This window comes from Colletes gigas, unplaced genomic scaffold, assembly GCF_013123115.1.
Source record: "Colletes gigas isolate AHSC1104 unplaced genomic scaffold, ASM1312311v1 Colletes_gigas_Sc00046, whole genome shotgun sequence".
In the NCBI taxonomy this organism is placed as follows: Eukaryota; Metazoa; Arthropoda; class Insecta; order Hymenoptera; family Colletidae; genus Colletes; species Colletes gigas.
The window spans coordinates 1,479,348-1,500,159 of record NW_025106675.1 but is presented as its reverse complement, the minus strand read 5'-3'; the positions used below and the strand labels follow the sequence as shown (position 1 = coordinate 1,500,159).

The 20,812-nt window shown below is 39.8% G+C and overlaps 5 protein-coding genes across 5 annotated transcripts; 3 read left to right on the top strand and 2 right to left on the bottom strand.

The window, feature by feature from the left end:
- Positions 1–2,492: 2,492 nt before the first annotated feature.
- Positions 2,493–4,576, top strand: LOC122403187 (piggyBac transposable element-derived protein 4-like). The gene has a single exon (XM_043406548.1). It carries the CDS (start codon positions 2,651–2,653, stop codon positions 4,418–4,420), a length of 1,770 nt encoding a protein of 589 aa, XP_043262483.1. The 5' UTR covers positions 2,493–2,650; the 3' UTR covers positions 4,421–4,576.
- A 763-nt stretch (positions 4,577–5,339) lies between these two features.
- Positions 5,340–7,300, bottom strand: LOC122403200 (protein ALP1-like). Its single transcript, XM_043406563.1, has 2 exons — positions 7,015–7,300; positions 5,340–6,161 (listed from the first exon to the last, which is right to left on the bottom strand). The coding sequence occupies exons 1-2, from the start codon at positions 7,255–7,257 to the stop codon at positions 5,340–5,342; spliced, it is 1,065 nt and encodes a 354-aa protein (XP_043262498.1). The 5' UTR covers positions 7,258–7,300.
- A 1,792-nt stretch (positions 7,301–9,092) lies between these two features.
- LOC122403199 (piggyBac transposable element-derived protein 4-like) lies at positions 9,093–9,914 on the top strand. Its single transcript, XM_043406562.1, has one exon. It carries the CDS (start codon positions 9,093–9,095, stop codon positions 9,912–9,914), a length of 822 nt encoding a protein of 273 aa, XP_043262497.1.
- A 292-nt stretch (positions 9,915–10,206) lies between these two features.
- On the top strand, positions 10,207–12,147 carry LOC122403198 (SCAN domain-containing protein 3-like). The gene has a single exon (XM_043406561.1). The coding sequence runs from the start codon at positions 10,207–10,209 to the stop codon at positions 11,971–11,973; it is 1,767 nt and encodes a 588-aa protein (XP_043262496.1). The 3' UTR covers positions 11,974–12,147.
- Positions 12,148–13,465: 1,318 nt separating this feature from the next.
- LOC122403197 (piggyBac transposable element-derived protein 4-like) lies at positions 13,466–15,235 on the bottom strand. The gene has a single exon (XM_043406560.1). The coding sequence runs from the start codon at positions 15,233–15,235 to the stop codon at positions 13,466–13,468; it is 1,770 nt and encodes a 589-aa protein (XP_043262495.1).
- Positions 15,236–20,812: the final 5,577 nt, after the last annotated feature.

The following is a 20,812-nucleotide window of genomic DNA, read 5'->3' as shown; positions in this document are numbered from 1 at the left end:
AGAAGGACAGAACGCGGGCTTTTGTGAAAGTTTTCGTTGCACTTCTGCAGGCCACGTGTTTTTTCAGCAAATGCTGGTATCTTTTTCTCTAAATTTTGTCCTGGTGGGAGTTAACTCATAATGGAACGAGAGAAGCTATTTCGGGGTAGTGGAAGTTGCTTGAAAAAAATCCTGTCAGTCAGCTAGCAAACCCGTCGTAGAAATGTACACGGCTCAAGAGTACTATAGGATGTTCTGGGTGTACGCCCGGAACAACGGGAACGCAAGTGCTGCTGTGCGAGCATTTGCGTTAGAATTCCCTAATATTCAAACGCCAAGCGAGGATACATTTCGTCGCTTAGCGTCGAGATTGTATTCAACGGGGTCCATGATGCCGCGAGGCAGCGAGGTGGGCAGACTCGCAGCAGCGCGAAATCCGGGCACCATCGGGAGAATCCTCGACGCCGTTGAAGCTGACCCAACAATTAGTGTGCGCATTTTGAACCGTCGCCTAAAGTAAGTCACAGTTCAAGATAACTGCAGCAATTATTAATTAAGAAAAAAAATGTTATCTAATAGTGTATGTTTTTGCATTTTGTTCTAGTGTCAGCAAGACGACGATACATCGCATCTTCAGGGATCGGAAGTTGCATCCGTACAAATATGTACGGGTGCAACAGTTGCACGCCGGAGATTATGTAAAGCGGGTTCAATATTCCAGGTGGCTGTTGGGAGAAGCGCTAAGGAATCCATCGTTCACCACATGCATATTGTGGACGGATGAAGCAATTTTCACCAGGGAAGGTTGCTTCAATTCCCACAATATGCATGTGTGGAGCGATGAAAATCCCTTAGCGCTTCGTCCACGTGGAGCACAAGTCCGTTGGTCGATCAACCTATGGGCCGGCATTTGTGGTGAATTTATCGTTGGGGCCGTACATTCTGCCAGACAGACTGGACGGCCCAGCGTATAAATGTTTCTTGGAACATGTTCTGCCGGATCTTATGGACGATATTCCATATGAGATCCGACAGAACATGTACTACCAGCATGACGGAGCTGAGCCACACTTCGCCATGGATGTCCGCGCTTATTTAGGTGAAACCTTTCAGGACAGGTGGATCGGCCGCGGCGGGCGAGAGGCCCACGTTGCGTGGCCCCCACGGTCACCGGATATGAATCCGCTGGATTTTTTTTTCTGGGGCTACCTGAAGGTAATTTGATTGTTGCTGTTGCTCTTTACTTATTCCTATGGTAGATAATTTTTTTTTTACTTACGTTTTGTATTTGTTGTACAACAATCATTTCAGAATGAAGTGTACCGTCAACCGGTGGACACCCCTCAAGAAGCAATTGCGCTTATCCACGCAGCGGTGGAAAAAATAACGCCGCAAACATTATAGGGCGTCCAAAGACAATTAATTCTCCGCGCTCAAGCATGTGTGGATAATGACGGCCGTCATGTGGAGCAATACTTTCATTAATAACAATCGGCCCCTTTCGGGGCCACCAATTTTTAAAACGTAAGAACAATACGTTTCACGACAAAAAAATAAAGTGATCAGTGTTAGTAGCCGTGCAGTGAAGTGAATATTCGATACGTTGACCTGGACGCACCTGACATTGCGACCCTTAACTTTGGGTAGTGTCGTATACCTGGGATCAGCTGTGCACTGGGCTCGTCCATCGATGACCAGGATCGGTTCAGTGACCCAGTGACACAAGTTTTCAAGTTACAGGTGCATTTTCGACAAGGGTGAGTTTTAGTCAGTTTATTGGTAATCATTCATTTTTAAATTTAACGCAAGCTATGGCTTGTTTCCGGCAATAATTCTTAAAATTCTCGTACGAAAATATTTATCCGGGCTTTTTAAACAGACTTATTCGTTATCAGCAACAGTGCTGGTCGTTATTAAATTACGGATTTATATCACAATAACGAACTACGATCACTTTTCGTTAATTTCCTTTTCGTGGATACGTTATTGACACAAGGAATTTTACGTATTCCATATCCTCCCACTTCAAATAACTATTATTTTCGAATCCTCTAAAAAAAATGTGTATTCGTCTTTTTACGTTACACGTGATTTTCATCTATTTATCCTTTATTCATCATTCACTTTAAATAACAAACAAACCATGACAACGTGTTCGATTTTATTTGCTACGCCTTTTTCATTTGCCATTCTACGCAATTTTCCTCGTTGCATGCCGAGTTGCTTGTTCACAAGTCGCAGCGCGGCGCGTAGCCACGCTAGCACGGCGCGTAGCCACGCTAGCACGGCGCGTAGCCACGCTAGCACGGCGCGTAGCCTGGGGAGCTCGGGCGGAAAGCGCGCGATCTGATTGGTCGGTGCTTTTTGTTAATATCTCGTTAACGAAACCCCGGAGAGCATTTTCACAAAGGAAAAAGATGTTTGCAATCATCCCCCGAATCACCCCCTTTAAGGACCCGCAACATCTTTGGGACACCCTGTATAAGTCCCAGCCTATGCGTGAATGGCTTATCGCCGCGACGTTTAGTCTGCGGCACTACTTTCATCTCCTATGGCGAGAAAATCACCCTGTACTTGCGACCGCGGGTAGGACTCTGTCTTCGACATCAGTTCGAACTCAGCCTTTTTGCCGATCGCAATATTTCTTTCAAAGTTACTGAGCCCAATAAGTATGGAACACGACGAAGAAATTACTTCTAGTGAAGATGAGTTCAATTTTTCGGCAATAACGAATGAAATTACATCACTACATAGACAGCTTGCCCATGAGAACGAAGACAGAAGTGATGAAGATAGCGACGACGTTAGAGGAGTAAGAAGACGAAAAATCCGATTGATCGATAGTGAATCTGGAAGCCAAAGTGATTGTACAGAAGAGACCGAACCTTCAGAATGGACACTGTGCACAGAATCCGAAGAAATCCCCACAAGAATACCGTTTGTATCCGGTGAAAGGCAAGTAGGACCGCACGTATTTGCACACATAAAAGAACCAATAGATTTTTTCAAATTATTTTTCACCGAGGAATTAGTTACTGACATAGTGCGGGAAACTAACAATTACGCTGCAAGGAAGGTGGAAGGGAAGACATTATCATCCCGTTCTATATGGCGATCATGGTACGATGTAACAGTTACCGAATTCTGGGCGTTTATTGGAGTAATCATAAATATGGGGACAATGCCGTTGGCCAACATACAAGAATACTGGTCGAAAAATGATACTAGTTATATTCCGTTTTACTCAGACACGTTTACGAGAGACCGATTTTGTCAAATATTTTGGAGACTTCACCTCAAGACAATACCCTCACAAAACACAAACCCTAGAACCCGTTTGCAGTTAGTATCTGGTTTCCTCGAGTATATAAAAGAAAGGTTTTTGAATTATTTTGTACCCGGAGAGCAGATTTGTGTGGATGAGTCGACTGTCAAATTCAAAGGCCGAATATCATTCATTACGTACAGTCCAATGAAACCTACGAAATGGGGTATTCGGGTTTATACGCTCGCAGATTCAAATACCGGCTTCATTTGTGGTATTCTGCCGTATTATGGATCTCTAACAACAGAGACTTTGATAAGACCCGATCTACCGGTATCAACCAGAATACCGCTGCATCTATACAAAATGATACTGGATAAAATTCCCGGTGCTCAGGGGCACCACATGTTCACGGACCGTTATTATACAAGTTACATATTGGCGGAAGAATTACGCAAACAAAAGTGCCACCTAACTGGGACGATCATGACAAATAGAAAGCACCTGCCATGTGAAATACGAAAGCCAAAATTTGGGAATCGATCCACATATGCATATCGCAAAGGTAATACTTTGGTTCTTGCGTGGAAGGACAAGAGGATTGTGACAGCTTTGACGACTTGGAATAATGCGGGAATAACTCCCGTAAGAAGGACTCTACGAGGCGGTACTGAAGTCGTTATAAAAAAGCCCAATGTTATTATAAATTACATCAAATTTATGGGCGGTGTTGATCGAGCTGACCAACTGGCTTCGACATATTGTTTTTTAAGAAAATCCGTAAAATGGTGGCGAAAACTATTTTTTTGGGGTTTGGAGATCTGCTCCATCAATTCATATATTCTTTATAAATCAGTAAAGAAGCAGAGAAACGAACGGCCGCTTAGTCACCTTCAATATTTGAAAACTTTAGTTGATCAACTGAGAGGAGACTTTCGACAAAAACAATCCAGCACAGCTTCTACGTCACAGAGCACTTCTGAAGTGATCCGACTAAATGGGAAGCTGCATGTTATTTTGATGGGACAAAAAAAGGATTGCAAGTTTTGTTCCCAAAGAACGTCCGGCCAAAGGCGACAAACTGTGTACTACTGTGACACATGCCCCGACAAGCCAAGAATGTGCATTGGAGATTGTTTTATAAAATATCATAAGAAGCAAAATTATAGAACGTAATTTTTAATAAATGTCTTTCATTAAGTTAAAAAAATATGTATAATGTTAAAATATTATAAGAGTTTAAAGTGTTTTATTGTGTCTAAAATTATTTTAAGTTAACAATAACGAACTCATGAAATAAGCGGGAGCGGCTGATTACTCTCGAGTTGCTGGTTCACACGACAGAAAAGCGCCTCGAGCGCAAAGGGTTAATATCAAAATCGGTTGACACCCCCAAAATCGCGTATCGGTGGGTGTCCGAGCTGAGGAAGAAACGGGCCCCGGAAACATCGAACACAGTTTGTCAAAACGTTAAATCGAACGCATCGTATAAAGAATCAGCTTGTGACAAATCGTTTAGAAAAGTGGCAGTGTGCTTTAATCGTTTAGAAAAGTGACAGTGTGCTTCAATCATTGTGCATTATTTAAACGTGCTTCAGTAAGTAAATTTGTATATTGAATTGTATAGTAAATTTATATTTGTATTAATTTTATATTTGTATAGTACATTTCTGAAAATGAAAAACGACTGGACAAATGAAAATGTCCTGCAACTCATAGAAATGTACCGTGAACGCCCTAACTTATGGGACTGTCAAAACAACAATTACAAGGATAGAAACAAGCGGCATGATGCGATACTAGAAATTGCAGTGTCTTTTGGCATGGCAAAAGAAAAAATAGAAAGAAAAATAAAAAATTTACTTAGTCATTTTGCGAGGGAAATGAAGAAAGAGAAAGAGAGCATGAAGTCAGGCACTGGCGCAGATGACATTTTTAAAAGTAAATGGTATGCCTATAAAAGCTTGTCATTTTTAAAAGACAAGAATAAAGCAAGAAGGACAGTTGATACGGAGAATAAGGTACGTAATAAAAATACATTCTTTATATTGACATTCCATTATCATTTTATTGTTATGGCACAAATATCGAGAAATTATGACTTTTCGTACTGCCACGGTACAGCTCCTTCTGCCGATGAGAAGTATTCTTTAAACTCCTCTCTCACTTCCTGCGCTTCCGCTGAACTTTTGCGTCCTATTTGTGTGAAATTTGTCAATGTTGATCCTTGTGATTCTGCCCTCCAAGCAGCGGCAATGACATTTCCAGTCTCGGAACATTCGCTGTCAAATGTTCCTGGAGGATTATAAATATTTTTTGATCCACTTTTTCTAAGAAAATTATGTAAATAAACTGATGCTAATGTAACTTTAGTTGCTGTATTTGGTTGCAACATTATCGGCTTTCGAAAAACTCTGAATACGGATGACAGTATGCCGAAAACGTTTTCCGAAATTCTCCGTGCCCTACTCAAACGATAATTAAAAATCCGGGTTTTTGAATATTTTGCTTGAACTCCTGGATATGGTTTCATTATACTTTGGTTCAGCGGAAAAGCATCATCTCCTACGAATACAAACGGTGTTTTTCGTGTTCTTCCTGGGAGAACACAGTCGGCAGGCAGTTTCATTTTTAAATCGGTCAGTAATGAATTAAATGATGTATTTTTTAATACTCCGCCGTCAGAAATTCGTCCCTGACATCCCACATCGCAATAAATAAAATTGTAATTGGCGTCAACCACTGCGAAAAGCACTATACTAAAGAATCCTTTGTAGTTAAAAAATTCTGTGCCGCTATTTAGTGGTGTCTGTATGGATATATGTTTTCCGTCCATTGCTCCTACACAATTAGGGAAATTCCATTTGGTGTTGAAATCTTTTGCTACAAGATTCCACTCTTGCTCATTCTGAGGCATCTAAAAAAATTAATTGCCAAACATTAACTTATTTGCAGGTTAACAGCGCATTGGAATGTTCGGAGGAAGACTCCGATGAAAATGAAATTGAAGTTGAGGAAGACTCTTCGGATTTCATTAATACAGAGAGTCAAAAATTTGTGTCACCGAAAAATATACCATCGAGGAAGAGGAAAAATGATGGTGATGCCAAAGAAGCGTACAAAATATTAAAACACATGTATTCTAACAAGAAGATAAAAGACGAATACGACCTTTATGGCGAACAAGTTGCCATAAAAATTAGGAAACTACAGACTCCACAATCCAGAGCAATAGTTCAACATTTAATCAATACTACATTATTTGAAGCGGAAATGGGAAAATATAATAATTTTCCATCCTTTAATAACCCTAACCCTAACCCATACACACATAATTACACATCCCCTATTTCTAGTAGTACATTTCCTTTTACAACACAATCATCAAATAGCCCTCAATCCACAGTAAACATACAAGTGCCGTCTCCATCACTTACTCCTACATTGTACACCTCCACTCATACACCCCCATACACCTCCATTCATACACCCACATACACCTCCACTCATACACCCACATACACCTCCATTCATACACCCGCATACACCTCCACTCATACACCCACATACACCTCCATTCATACACCCGCATACACCTCCACTCATACACGTGCACAAAATATAGAACATAATTTTGACATTTCATAAATATAGGATAGAATCTAGTAAAATAAATTATGTATTGTATTGTAAATAATAGTAATAAATCTAATATAAAAAATAGGATTAATTATTTAATAATATAACTAACGTGATCCAGCAATACTTACTTTTATATAATCTTGAAGTACATCAATGAGAGCTTCACATACTTTTGGAATGATTTTTGAAATTGTTTGTTTTGAAATGTTAAATAAGTACATAAGGGAGTGATATGAATCCCCTGTTGCCAAAAATCGTAATGTCACACCAAGACGCACTTTTGCAGGGATTGCTTCCCTAAAATTTGTGTCCTTCGCAGCAATTTTTGGCCCGATTAAATTTAGCAATTGTTCAAATTCAGTAGAGGACATGCGGAAAAAATTTTTAAAGCCACCGTTACACCTGTATTCCAGATTGATTGCGTTTTCGTCGTCCAAAATTAAATCTTTCATCATATCACTGGCATTATATATTCTTCTGCTACGTAAACTCGGACGCATCCAAAATCTTCGTTTTTTAGGCATTTTTTTTGCATTTGCTATTACTATAACTGCAGCAGCACCAGTTATTACTTCGTCGTCACTGTACATTTTTTGGTTCGTTGCGTTTGGCGTTTCACATACTGACTGAATGAGAAAGAAATGGCTTTGCCGCGGTGCATAGCAGTGGCACGGCCGTGCCGCCTTGTGCCGCCTTTTGCCGAACGCTGTGCCGATCGGCAAATGCCGAGCCGTGCCGACCCAGTGGGGACGCAGCTTTACAACATTTTTCACAGTAGGGGAGACCGGGGCTAGTTGACTAATGGGGTTAGTTGACTAATTGCCTTTAATTTTTATATTATAAAATGCCTGCGGCTGCAATCGATGTTTTGAAACATATGAATGTCTAAACCAGTGATTCCCAAAGTAGGCGCTAGCGCCCCCTGGTGGGCGCTGCAGCGATCCAGGGGGGCGGTGATGGCCACAGGTGCATTTGGGGGGCGATGAATAACTGTAAGGGGGCAGTGAAAGCATAAAAGAAAGAAGAGAAGATTTAGAAAAATTGATTTATGTATTCCACTCATAACGCTTAATTTTTCTTTGAACAACGTACTGGACGTTGGCTCGGTTCCCGCATACTCTCTCACTTGCATTGAGGTATGTGCATTAGCGCACTGCTACTGTTCATGTGGTGCCACTGAATTGCCGTTCCGAAACACGTGAGCACTACGAGCATTGCTGCGGGCAACTGCCACTTGTGCAATTGGTCGATCGCAAGGCCAAAGCCTGGAACGGCAGCGGCAATACTGGCTCTAATTGTAAGTTACATTGTTGTGATATTGTGACAAGTTAAAGTTAACTAACAAATAGTGCGACTATAATTGGTGAGTATTATTTATGTGAGGTGAGTGGTCCGGTGTGCGTGCGTGCGAGCGACTGGGTGTTGCGACAGACCGGCGTCGGTATGTTTGTGAAACTCGAGTTACTGAAGGCGGCGTGAATGAAGAGTGTTAGACCTGAGCGATAGGAAAGTATAAATGTCTGTATGAGTGTAAAGCCGTGCCGCTTTGTGCCGCCTTTTGCCGCCTTGTGCCGAACGCTGTGCCGATCGGCAAATGCCGACCCGTGCCGACGCAGCTTAACCCATGGATTCGAGAGACAGAGTGCAAGCGAGACGAATGCAAAGGATGGACGGATATTAAAAAGCGTGAATGTTCGGCGGGCGAGTCAGTTGCGGCATGCGAGCAGAGTGACGTAGAGTTCTTGGGTTCAAAAGTAATCCTACATTTATTTATTTTGTAATAATTATATGCGCTTTACAATTAATAATATCATGTTTATTTATTTCGTTAGTATTTATTTTAGTTTGTTTTTTACTAAAATATTTCAAAAAATTACAAAAAAAAAATATTAACCCTTTGGGTACATTTGACGTCTGAGACACGTCATTCACTTTTTTCCCCTAGGAGCGGATGACGTGTCTAAGACGTCAAACCAAAAATTAAACTCCTGGGTACATTTGACGTCTGAGAGACGTCATTCACTTGTTTTTGAAATTCAAAGGTCGATTGAGTTTTATTCAATTTATTGCCTCCAAAAGAGCTCGTTTTGGCATAAAATTTTATAAACTTTGCGAATCTACATCAGGTTATTGTATTCGTTTCAAAATTTATGTTGGCAAGGATAAAATCCAGGGAAGTGATATACCTGCTACTGAGAGTGTAGTCATGGAAGTGGCACAGCCTATTTTAAAAAAAGGTTACACGTTGTATATGGATAATTTTTATTCATCACCACATTTATTTCTGACCTTACTAAAAAATGATACGAATGCTATTGGAACTGTTCGGAAAAACAGGAAGAATATGCCAAAGGTGTTTTCTTCAATGAAGTTGAAAAAAGGAGAAGTCAAAACTTTATCCAGTCACGGTTTATTGGCTTTGAAATGGAGAGATAAAAAAGACGTTCACATACTTAGCACGAAACATTCAAATGCTGATTTGATAAACACAGGCAAAAGGAGAAAAAATAAAGTTGGCGATAGCGAAAATATTATAAAACCGGCATCTGTGCTTGAGTATAATAAAGGTATGGGAGGCGTTGATAAACAAGACCAATTGCTAGCGTGCTTCCCAGTTATGAGAAAATGTGTAAAGGGTTATAAGAAAATGTTTTTTTATCTAATAGATATGGCCTTTTATAATGCTCATGTTTTATATTCTAAAATCAACTGCACAACCAAGGCAGGCATTACTTCCTTTCGTTTAGCTATTGCCGAAGAATTGCTGGAGCAATTGTCATTGCCAAATTATAAACGTCGTGGACGTCCGTCAAGTAGCGATACACCATTTCGTTTGGCAGCGAAAAATTGGGCGCACTTTCCTGAGAACATTCCGTCAACTAAGTCCAAGCAACACCCTGGAAAAAGGTGCCGTGTTTGTTATAAGCATAATATTAGGAAAGAGACTACGTGGCAGTGCAAACAATGCAAAGTAGCACTGCATTTACCTACTTGCTTTGAAAAATATCACACTCTGCATAATTATTAGTAATTGGTTTTTTGTTATAGCTTGAATTTATTTCATTTAGTTTTATTTTGTTGTTATTAATTAATTTTTGTTTTGCAATTCTAATTACTTGAAGGCATCTTAATACTACATATGTCACCAATATTTTAGAAATAAATAAATTCTTACGTAAAATGTACTGCTTTTACATACTACTCCAAGCAACCAAAAATTATATCCGTTCCACATGCAAATATTTTCTCAAATAAATCCGTACCCAAGGGGTTAATCAAAAATACCTCCATAAAAATTTTATTTTTTTCTACAGATAATAATGGCTCAACCAAAAAAAAAATGTAGACAATATAATATCGAATATTTGAAATATGGCTTTATTGAGTCGCCTGTAAACAATACATTACCAATGTGCCTGATTTGCCAGAAAGTTTTATCAAACGAAGCTATGAAGCCTTCCAGACTACAAGAACATTTGACTAAAATTCATGGTGATAAAAAAGATAAGGATTTATCTTATTTTCGAACACTAAAAGAAAAATTTATGAAACTAACATTGGCAAAACTCTTTTCAACCGCAACCACACAAGATGACGATGGCTTGCTTGCTTCTTACAATATTTCGTTAATGATTGCCAAATCAGGAAAACCTCATACTATTGGTGAAGAACTAATTATACCGGCTATAAGTGAAATAATACGTACTGTGCTACACAAACCAGCATCTGATATTATCAAGAAAATTTCGTTGAGCAATAATACAGTGCAAAGAAGAATTGATGAAATGGCTCAAGATGTTGAAGATTCATTGTGTGGCTATTTAAAAACATCTCGGTTTTCTATTCAACTTGATGAGTCAACTTTGTTAGGAAATGAAGCTTTATGTTTAGCATACGTGCGGTTCACAAAGGAAGAACAAATTTGCCAAGAATTATTATTTGCTAAATATTTGCAAACTGATACTAAAGGAGAATCAATATTTCATGCATTGGATGAGTTTTTTAAAGAAAAAGAAATACCTCTGAGTAATATCTTATCAGTAGCCACAGATGGTGCTCCAGCGATGGTAGGGCGCTACAGAGGTTTTCTTGCATATTTAAAAAAGGAGGTGCCGAATGCATTCACAGTACACTGTATCATCCATCGTCAACATCTAGTTGCCAAAAATTTAAGTGCACGCCTACATAATTCATTACAATATGTAATTCAAGCTATCAACACAATCAGAAGCAAGTCATTGAATGACAGATTATTTAAACAGCTTTGTATTGAAAACGATGAAAAATTTAATCGTTTGCTGCTTCATACAGAAGTTCGTTGGTTATCAAAGGGTGCCTGTTTAGATAGGTTTTATAAGCTGTTCAACTCGGTGCTGGAGTTCTTGAAAGATAAAAATGATGCTTTACGATCCAATTTAATTCAATCCAAAAGTGACATCGCTTACTTGACAGACTTGTTTCAAAAATTTAATGAAAGCAATCTTCAGCTTCAAGGTGATGAACTGAATTTAATAAAAACAAAATCTGTTATTTTTGCATTTGTAACAAAGCTTCTTCTGTACAAACGAAATTTTGGACGAGGGGAATTCAGCCAGTTTCCAAATTTATCAGGAGCAGAAAAAAAAGATGAAGACATACTTTCTTATTGTGAGCACTTGGATGCTCTCCATTCAGATTTTAATCAACGATTTGATGATATTTTGAAAATGGACATACCTGATTGGATTTTGGATCCTTTTTCAAGTGCAAACACAGAAGAATCTCCACAGTTACAAGAAGAACTGATGGAAGTAACTACAAATGATGAATTGAAATTTACATTCAAAAGCGGCTACCAACAATTCTGGTTGCAAAAGGAGATCCCTACGACTTATCCTGAAATATGGGCTGCAATTCAAAAGTTCTTAATTGCATTTCCTTCAACATATTTAGTGGAACGTGGATTCAGTGCGGTAACCAATTTATTAACAAAAAAAAGAAACCGATTGCAAATAGTCAATCGCGGTGATTTAAGATTACTGCTGACGAAAATAGAGCCGAGGATTACTAAATTGGTAGCAGGATACCAGGTTCATCCTTCTCATTAAGATGATTTCGAATGTTTTAACTTTTTTTGTATTATCATTCTATTCTGAGTTCAATAAATAGTTTCATAATTTCAAACTTCAATGTTTCTAATTTACACCTTTCTTTACTATATTTTACGAAAAAGGTAGAAACAGTAATACATACATCTTTCTGTTTTTAAATTTAAAAAATATTAATTTCCAGGGGGCGCTGAGTAATATTTTTTCTGGAAAGGGGGCGGTAGGCCAAATAAGTTTGGGAACCACTGGTCTAAACCATCATGTAGTTTGTTACCGTGACAATATTTTGCATTTTACATCAGTGAGAGCGAAATATTCAAAAACGATAGCGGTAAGTAAATATTTTCCTTCTGACAATTTATAAATTTTTATCTAGTAAGTACAGCTTAATATTTTTTTTATAAATATTTAACAGAAGTGTGATATGTTGGCTATAATTTGCAGTTTTTACTTTATTCAATGCGTAAAGGTTATTGATATAAAGCAACCAAAATGTTAAAGATGTCGAATGGGACTATTTGACTAATCATGTTCGGGGTTATTTGACTTAGTTAACTAACCCCGGATATTGTTTTTGTTTTATTTGTATTTTGCTTTGCCCATTATAATTATCAATTTCTTTCAGGCATCAACATGAGGAATTACAAACGAAAAACTGATAAGGGAAAAACACCGACAGATATTATTTTGCGGGCAGTCAAAATCGTTATAAATGAATGTAGAAGCATTAATAGCGTCGCTAAAGATTTTTTAATTTCACAAAAAACGCTTGAACGCTATGTTAAAAAGGCGAAATTAACAACCGGTGAAATTGCATTAAACCGTGTTGGTTATTTTAATGGGAGACAAGTTTTTTCTCAAGAAGCAGAGAATCTTTTATCTGACTATTTAAAACAAGCATCGGATATTTATTACGGATTGACGCCGAAGCAATTTAGAAAATTTGCTTATGAATATGCAGTTTCGAATAAACTTCAAATTCCAAATAATTGGACCAAGAATAAAATGGCAGGGCCAGATTGGTATGCTTCTTTTATTAAACGAAACAATAGCTTATCTTTAAGATGCCCACAAGCAACAAGCTTATCAAGAGCCACCTCATTTAATAAAACAAACGTAGAAATGTTTTTTTCAAATTTAAACATAGTGTATAATCGACTTAGTCTTGAAGCTAAGGATATATGGAATGTTGATGAGACGGGTATAACCACAGTGCAAAAGCCAGATAAAATTATAGCTCGACGTGGCTTTAACCTTCCAGCGGGCGCGTTGTGAAATTTCCCTGGAGCGGGCGCTTGTCGTAAATTTTACGTGTGTAACGTCTTCATGTAAATGGCGTTTTTTTTTTACATAAACGTTGGGAAATTGTTGTGAGGATGTGAAAAATGGTATATGACAGTACTTTAAAAAGAATATATTTGATTTTCGTGAATAAAACAAACTAAACAACGCTTCAAAAATGTATATATTTTAAAACAATCTATTTCATCGACTATTGATCAGAATCAGCATTCTCATCGTTACAAATGTTGCAAATCACCTCAACTGTAGAATGGTTCTTGCACGTAAACGAGTGGCAACGGCAACACTTCATTGATGCTGAGGATCTTTTCTTCTCCAAAGCACATGACCGACACACACCGCGTTTTGAAGGGTTTCTTTTCTCTTCTTCTGTTATCGGTTCAACACTCCGGCCGTAATTCACTTTGAGAAAAGCACTTACATCTTGAGGTAAATGTCTGAGAGTTGATCTGAAGATAAGATGCTCTTTCATGAGGCTGAATGCCAAATTTTGCAGGAAAACTCTTCGATGCTTAGGAGCCTTTGCTGGACAGGCAAATTTGTATAAAATTTGAGCATTTATGCCGCCAATATTCATCAGAGTGTAGAAAAGTACACATGGCCATCTTCTTGTTATTCTAGACACCGAGTAAGCGGCACACATTTTGTCGACAGTATCCACTCCGCCTTTGGTTTCGTTGTAGTCCAGTATAACCTGAGGCTTTTTGGTGTCGGGATCCATTTCGTTGTCGTCATGTAATGTTGAGAGCAATATTACAGATTTATTTTTCCGAGGTACATAGGACACTAACATTTTGTCCTTTTGGAAACCGAAAATAGTAGATTGAACAGTCCTGCTTTTGTCTGGCAAGAATTGTTTTGGGATTTCAGATTTGTTTTTCTTCATTGTGCCCAAAACCGTTATTTTTTTTGTTAGCAAATAATCAGCGAGTGGTACACTTGTGTACCAATTATCGATAGTCAAATTCCGCTTTGAATTTTCTATCGGAGTGACTAGCCGCTTTACAATATCTATTGGGGTATTAGAGGCCGCAAATGGTCCATCGGGTTGTTTTCCGCAATATATTTCTAGAACGGATGTGTAAAAACTTTTGGCATCACATAACGCAAAAATCTTCAGCCCGTATTTCGCTGGTTTACTAGGAATATATTGGATGAAGCTACAACGACCCCTAAATGGATGCAGCATCTCATCGATCGTAGTATATTCGCTCAAGTTGAATGATAATTTGCAGTTGTTGACGAAAGCTTGGAAGAAGTCACGTATTGCTGCCAGTTTGTCAACTTTCTTCCTTTCGATTCTGGAATTCTTGTCATCGAATCTCAGGCAGCGGGTGATGAAGAGAAATCTCTTGTAACTCATGACAGCTCTTGCTATTTGAATTCCGGTACCGTCACTGGAAAAGATCTCTTTCACATTTGCGTGGTGAGATTTTTTTATACCGATCAAATATAGTAGACCCAAGTATGCCATAAATTCATTCCTGTCGATGTGTTTACAGTCCCGATCTCTAGAGTATTGATGATCAACTCTAAGCTGATCGATATGCATATTTGTGTGCTTCAAAATGTCGTCAATCATAGAGATGTCGATAATTTGGAAGAACGCATCCAGTTCATTTTCAATACCGCGTGCTCGATGAGTCAGACCAATGGGTATCGTGACTACGTTTACACCCTTAGTTTTCCCAGAAACACGGTATGTTGTCTTACGCCATTTCGTTGATTTATTTTTTCCAATGAAAAATTCTTCCATGGTTTCTTCATGGTCCTCTTCTTCAGATTCGTCTGAAGTGTTTTCTTGTTCGGTAGCACTCTGTTCAGTTTGTTGCTCGATTTCTTCTTCCGAAAACTCGCTGTCACTCGAGGGAAAGTAAGTCTCATTATCTTGTTCTGGCTCATCGAATAAATCTTGAGCGATTTTTTCTCGCTCATTTTGTGTAAGCGGCCTACAATCCATAATGGGGCACGTCTGAAATGAAAAAATACCTTTAGCTATAAAAGAAACGATATAAATGAGGAAGAAATTAGAAAAAAAGTAGTTTATATAATATACTTACACTTGAAGGCGCGTGTCGTAAAATTTACGTTCAACGAAAATTTCTCGGATAGCAAACACTTCTTGCAATCACTTCAACACTGCGCGCACGCGATACGTCTGTAATCTTTGAGATACTGTGTTTCGGCCACGAACAAATATTCGATACTAACTATTGACGATGTTAGTTGTCGAAATTAATCTGCTCCTCCGTCCTGAATTTTCCCATAGGGAAACCTCGGTTTCCCCTGCCAAGGTGACAACGACGAACATTGCCTACCGGAGGGAGGATTGGTCAAGCCAATCTTCATCGTCGTCACCTTGGCAGGGCGGTTCCTAACAATTTGCAGCATTTCCGCCCACCCTGCCGTCCAGTATCCAGGTAGACCATGCAGGAGTGAGCGAGAACGCTGCATTATTATTAACTTTTTGGGAAATGCCCAACGACCGCGAGACCCCGGTGGTCCGCAGCTGTACGCCAACGCGGGTTTACGATACGTCAATCGCTATTGAGGCAAGGAAGAGCTCCAAGGATTCCAAGTCCCGTGTAGAGTTTGGAGGTTCCTTAATGACCGTATCCTAATTTATCAAGTAAAAATGTCTTGAAAGCCTAATCCCGCTCGCTGTACCGACCCTGAACATACTGACAGTCGACAGCTGGGAGCTCGATACTCGCGATTAAGTGGTAAAAGTGTAGGAAGCGATTAGGCACTTCTGTCGTAAATTTTACGACAGCGCGCCCGCTGGAAGGTTAAACAGATTGGTAAATTAGTGTCAGCCGAAAGAGGAACACTTGTAACCCTCACTGTTGCTGTATCCGCAAGTGGAAACACAATTCCTCCTTTTTTTATTTTTCCACGAGTGAATTACCGGAATCATTTTATTAGAGACGCGCCTACCGGAAGCTTGGGTGATGCCAATCCATCTGGATGGATGAAGGAAGAACACTTTGTAAAATTTATTAAGCATTTTGTTCATCACACGAAATGCACGAAGGAAAGGCCCATCCTTTTGTTGCTCGATAATCACGATTCTCACCTTTCGATAACCGCTTTAGATATTTGTAAAGAAAATGGCATCACGGTTTTATCGTTTCCACCGCATTGTTCGCACAAATTGCAACCATTAGATAAAAGTGTTTATGGACCACTAAAAAAATATACCAATTCTGCTATTGATAATTGGATGGTAAATAATCCTGGTAAAACATTTTCTATATATGACATACCTGGAATTATAAAAACAGTTTTACCATTAGCTGCTACACCACCAGTGAATATAATGGCTGGCTTTCAAAAAACCGGAATTTGCCCTTTTAATGATAACATTTTTTCTGATAGTGATTTTTTAACTTCATATGTAACAGACAGACCTGCTCCCATCAATGAAAATACAGAATTGATAATTGACACTGAAGAGCTACCTACAGTAAACGCAAATGTAAATGAATGCCCACCTGACGCGAAAGAAGATGAAAATAAAATCAATAAAAACGAAGAAGGAAATAAAACATTCGGTCCAGAAGAAGTAAGACCATTTCCGAAAGCAGCTGCACGACAGAATACTAGAAAACCGAGAAGAAAGAGACGCAGTGCCATTTTGACGGATACACCGCTAAAAGAAGCACTGAAACAAGAAAAAGAAAAAATTAAAGAAAAGAAATGCCCGCGAGAAAGAAATATAATTGTAAGAAACAGGACTAAAAGCGCACGAAAATCTCTTTTTCGGAAATTAAGTACCACAGCATCCACATCATCCAACAGAGATCCGATTTCAGTATCAGAAGATGATACTGAATGTTTAATATGCGACGAACTGTATAGTAAGAGCGTTCGTGGTGATAAGTGGGTGCAATGCACACGTTGCAGCAAATGGGCTCACGAGAAGTGTATCGGTTTAAATAAAATATTTTACGTTTGTATAAATTGAAATTCAAATGACGATTTATAAATAAAATTCAGCGTTATAATTAATATGTATAAAAAATAAATGTTGTTTGTTTATTAGTTTTTGTTTAAAACTTAAAAGTAAATGTCAAGTCAACTAACCCCGTCGTATAAGTCAACTAACCCCAAAGCCGGGGTTTGTTGACTTATTGCTCACACCTGCATAAATGTGATAAAAACTACAACTTAGATTTAATCAAAGCGGCTTTAAAAATTACACTGTATACCTTAGTAAATGTGTAAACTATTGGTATACAATAAGTGAATAAAATAACAATGGTTCATTTATCATAATTAAATATGTTAAAAGTTAGTCAACTAGCCCCGGTCTCCCCTACCTCAGCGTTTATCGACAGCAAAGGACACACGAAATGGTGCGTACAAACCAGGAGCATTACAAGATGTTCTTCGTGTTTGCGCAGTCCGGTGGAAACGCGGAGAAAGAAGCCCGCGCCTATCACACAGTCTACCCCACCGAAAACCCGCCGACCGCGAACTGTTTTCGCAGGCTCGCGAGTCGGCTCCACACGAGTGGCTCATTTCAACCCGTGCATCACGACGTGGGTCGCGCGTGTCAAATTTCCACGGCATGGGCGGACGAGATACTCGGAGATTTTTGTCGGGACGGCACGGTTAGTGTACGCGAGGTCAGCCGCAGATCGAGGTAAGACACACGGCAAAATTGATTCAACGTTGAATTTGCGCGTGCATTATTTAATGGTTTTTTAAATTTTATTTCAGCGTAAGCCGCTGATCGGTGCACCGGATCGTGCGCCGCTCCAGCATGCACCCGTACAAATACGTACGGGCCCAACATTTGCTCCCCGGGGATTATCTCCAGCGGATGAATTATTCGCGGTGGGTGTTGGGGGAAATCCGACGGAATCCGTCGTTCACCGCGTGTGTTTTGTGGACGTATGAAGCACTCTTCACAAGAGAAGGGTGCTTCAATGCCCACAATGCACACGTGTGGGACGATGAGAATCCGGTTGCGATTCGCCCACGCGCAGCACAGCACCGGTGGTCCGTCAACGTATGGGTGGGCATTTGTGGGGAGTTCGTCGTTGGACCGTACCTTCTGCCTCACAAATTGGACGGTCCAGTGTACCAGAACTTCCTGGAACATGTTCTTCCGGGTCTCTTGGAAGAAATTCCATTAGAAATCCGGAAGAATATGATTTTCCAGCATGATGGAGCTCCGGCCCATTATGCCGCACATGTCCGCCGATACCTTGACAACACCTTTTCTGAAAGGTGGATCGGCCGTGGCGGTGCTGTTGCGTGGCCCCCTTGCTCCCCGGATTTGAATCCGCTGGATTTTTTCTTCTGGGGGCATTTGAAGGTGTGTTAATTGTTTCTTCTTATCCCTGTTACGTATGCCGAACGTTTCGTCCCTCAAATTTTTCTTGCCACTTGCGTGCATTGGGAAATCGCCCTGCTACGTATCTAACCTTTGGAATGGGGGTCACTTCCGCCGAGATACAGTAGCCCGGTAATTAACACAATTCGGAGAATACCGAATGCGGTAATTTCTAACGTACTTTTCAATCCACCCCCACAGATTTTTGGGTATATAAACCCCGAGACTTCATTACTCTGGGGATCATAATCGTATCGTCATGTTTAGAGTCAACGTCACGTCTCTCGTTACGCGTCTACGATTTTGATAGTCAGTTATATCTAGTGAGATCGGGCTACAGTACCCTTTCGTATCAATATTAAACCATATAGAATCCGTAAACCGGCATAAATTCTATTACGGCCTTTAGCTTCAACCGACTTACCCCCGCAACGCCAGTGCGTCAACACCGAGCAACAACATTTTAGGTATTTATAATTATTCTTTGGACGCGACAAACATACACAGAACACTTGTATCTTTCTTGTTTGTTTTAAGAATATATCTAGTTTCATTATTAAATCAGAGTTACTTATCTTCTCTAACCCATCATTATATAAAGCGATTATTGTTAGTTAAACGTTCCCACAATAATATAACTTTACCGCTCGGGTTATATTATATTTAATAATTGAAGTTACGAGGTCAATTAACACATCCTTAACCCAAATACAAATTCTTACAACCTAGTGGCTCCTCGATTACGCATCGAGTTCGTCCACGCAATCTAATACCATCCTAGCGGCTCCCTGCTTACGCACCAGGTTCGTCCGCATCCTACAGCTCCCTGATTACGCATCAGGTTCGTCTGTGATTTATCCAACCTCCCAGCAGCTCCTCGATTACGCATCGAGTTCGTCTGCGTTTGTTCCAACCTCCTAGCAGCTCCCCGATTTCGCATTGGGTTCGTCTGCGCCGTTATCAACCATCCTAGTGACTCCCCGATTACGCATCGGGTTCGTTCACGACATTACACCCTCCTACGGCTCCCTGGTTTCGCACCAGGTTCGTCCGTAAGTGACTCCATCCTAGAGGCTCCCTGATTTCGCATCAGGTTCGTCCTCGTTATCAACTATCCTAGCGGCTCCCCGATCTTGCATCGAGTTCGTCCGTGCACCTAATTAACAAATTGATACCATATTCCGTACTCTCTCTTGCACTCGCAGGCCACGCGCGCTGCACGGCCCTGGCTCGTAACACCTCCAACCTTTAACGTACATATTCCTGTTAACATTGCGTTTCTTTATTATTTGTTGCAGAACGAGGTGTACCGGCACCCTGTCACAACCGAGGAGGAAGTGGTGGGGCGTATCCATGCGGCCGTGGCGACCGTCACCCCCGAGACGCTTCGGAGGGTGCAACAGAGCGTCGCTAAACGTGCCAAGGTCTGCATGGCGGCGGAGAGAGGTCACGTAGAACTTCTTCTCCATTAATACCCAGCCCCCTCGGGGGGCCGCCAAATATTTAAAACAAGGAACATGCTCCGGATTCAATGACCCTGTATAATACTCCCCACATGTTAATAAGTCCTCCACAATCGTGTGATTTATATCCTATCGAGCACGTATGGGCGAAATTTGAAAAAAATGTACGAAAACACGATATAACAAGTAAAGAACACTTAAAAGAAATATTAAAAACAGAATGATATAATATACATAGAACCAGACTTCGTAAAAAGTTTAGTGTTGTTAATGCCTAATAGATTACAAGTAATTCGCCCGAAGGGCTATCCTACAAAATATTAATTTAGAAAATTAAATGTATAAATACTTTTGTCCCAGCGATTTCTGACCGTCATTTGTTGTTATAAGTATTATGTTTGAATATTGTTGCGTCGCAGACCCTCGAGCGTCCCGTCGCACAGTGGGCTGGATCGAAGATTTTAGTGACATTTTACCGAAAAATGAACTTTCACATATCGATTTTTAATCAATTGGTATCGTCTTTCAAATATCTACTGACCTTAAAAACTAAAGAATTTGTGAAATTAACTATAAATTATAGCTGTATTGAACTGTTAAAGTTTAACATTTTCAAATGTACGTTTGACGCTCGAAAAATGTACTTTCTTTGTCACGGTATTGTGACGATCTCGTTTAATGTTTTTTCTTCATTTCTTTTCTACAATAAACAGCATTATTTTCCATTACA

Bases quoted from the DNA above. Each gene is read 5' to 3' on its own strand.
- LOC122403197 (XM_043406560.1), bottom strand. From the start codon at position 15,235: ATGGATTGTAGGCCGCTTACACAAAATGAGCGAGAAAAAATCGCTCAA.
- LOC122403200 (XM_043406563.1), bottom strand. From the start codon at position 7,257: ATGTCCTCTACTGAATTTGAACAATTGCTAAATTTAATCGGGCCAAAA. The intron at 6,162-7,014 runs GTAAGTATTGCT...TAATTTTTTTAG, and splicing joins TACTTCAAGATTATATAAAA to ATGCCTCAGAATGAGCAAGA.
- LOC122403198 (XM_043406561.1), top strand. From the start codon at position 10,207: ATGGCTCAACCAAAAAAAAAATGTAGACAATATAATATCGAATATTTG.
- LOC122403199 (XM_043406562.1), top strand. From the start codon at position 9,093: ATGGAAGTGGCACAGCCTATTTTAAAAAAAGGTTACACGTTGTATATG.
- LOC122403187 (XM_043406548.1), top strand. From the start codon at position 2,651: ATGGAACACGACGAAGAAATTACTTCTAGTGAAGATGAGTTCAATTTT.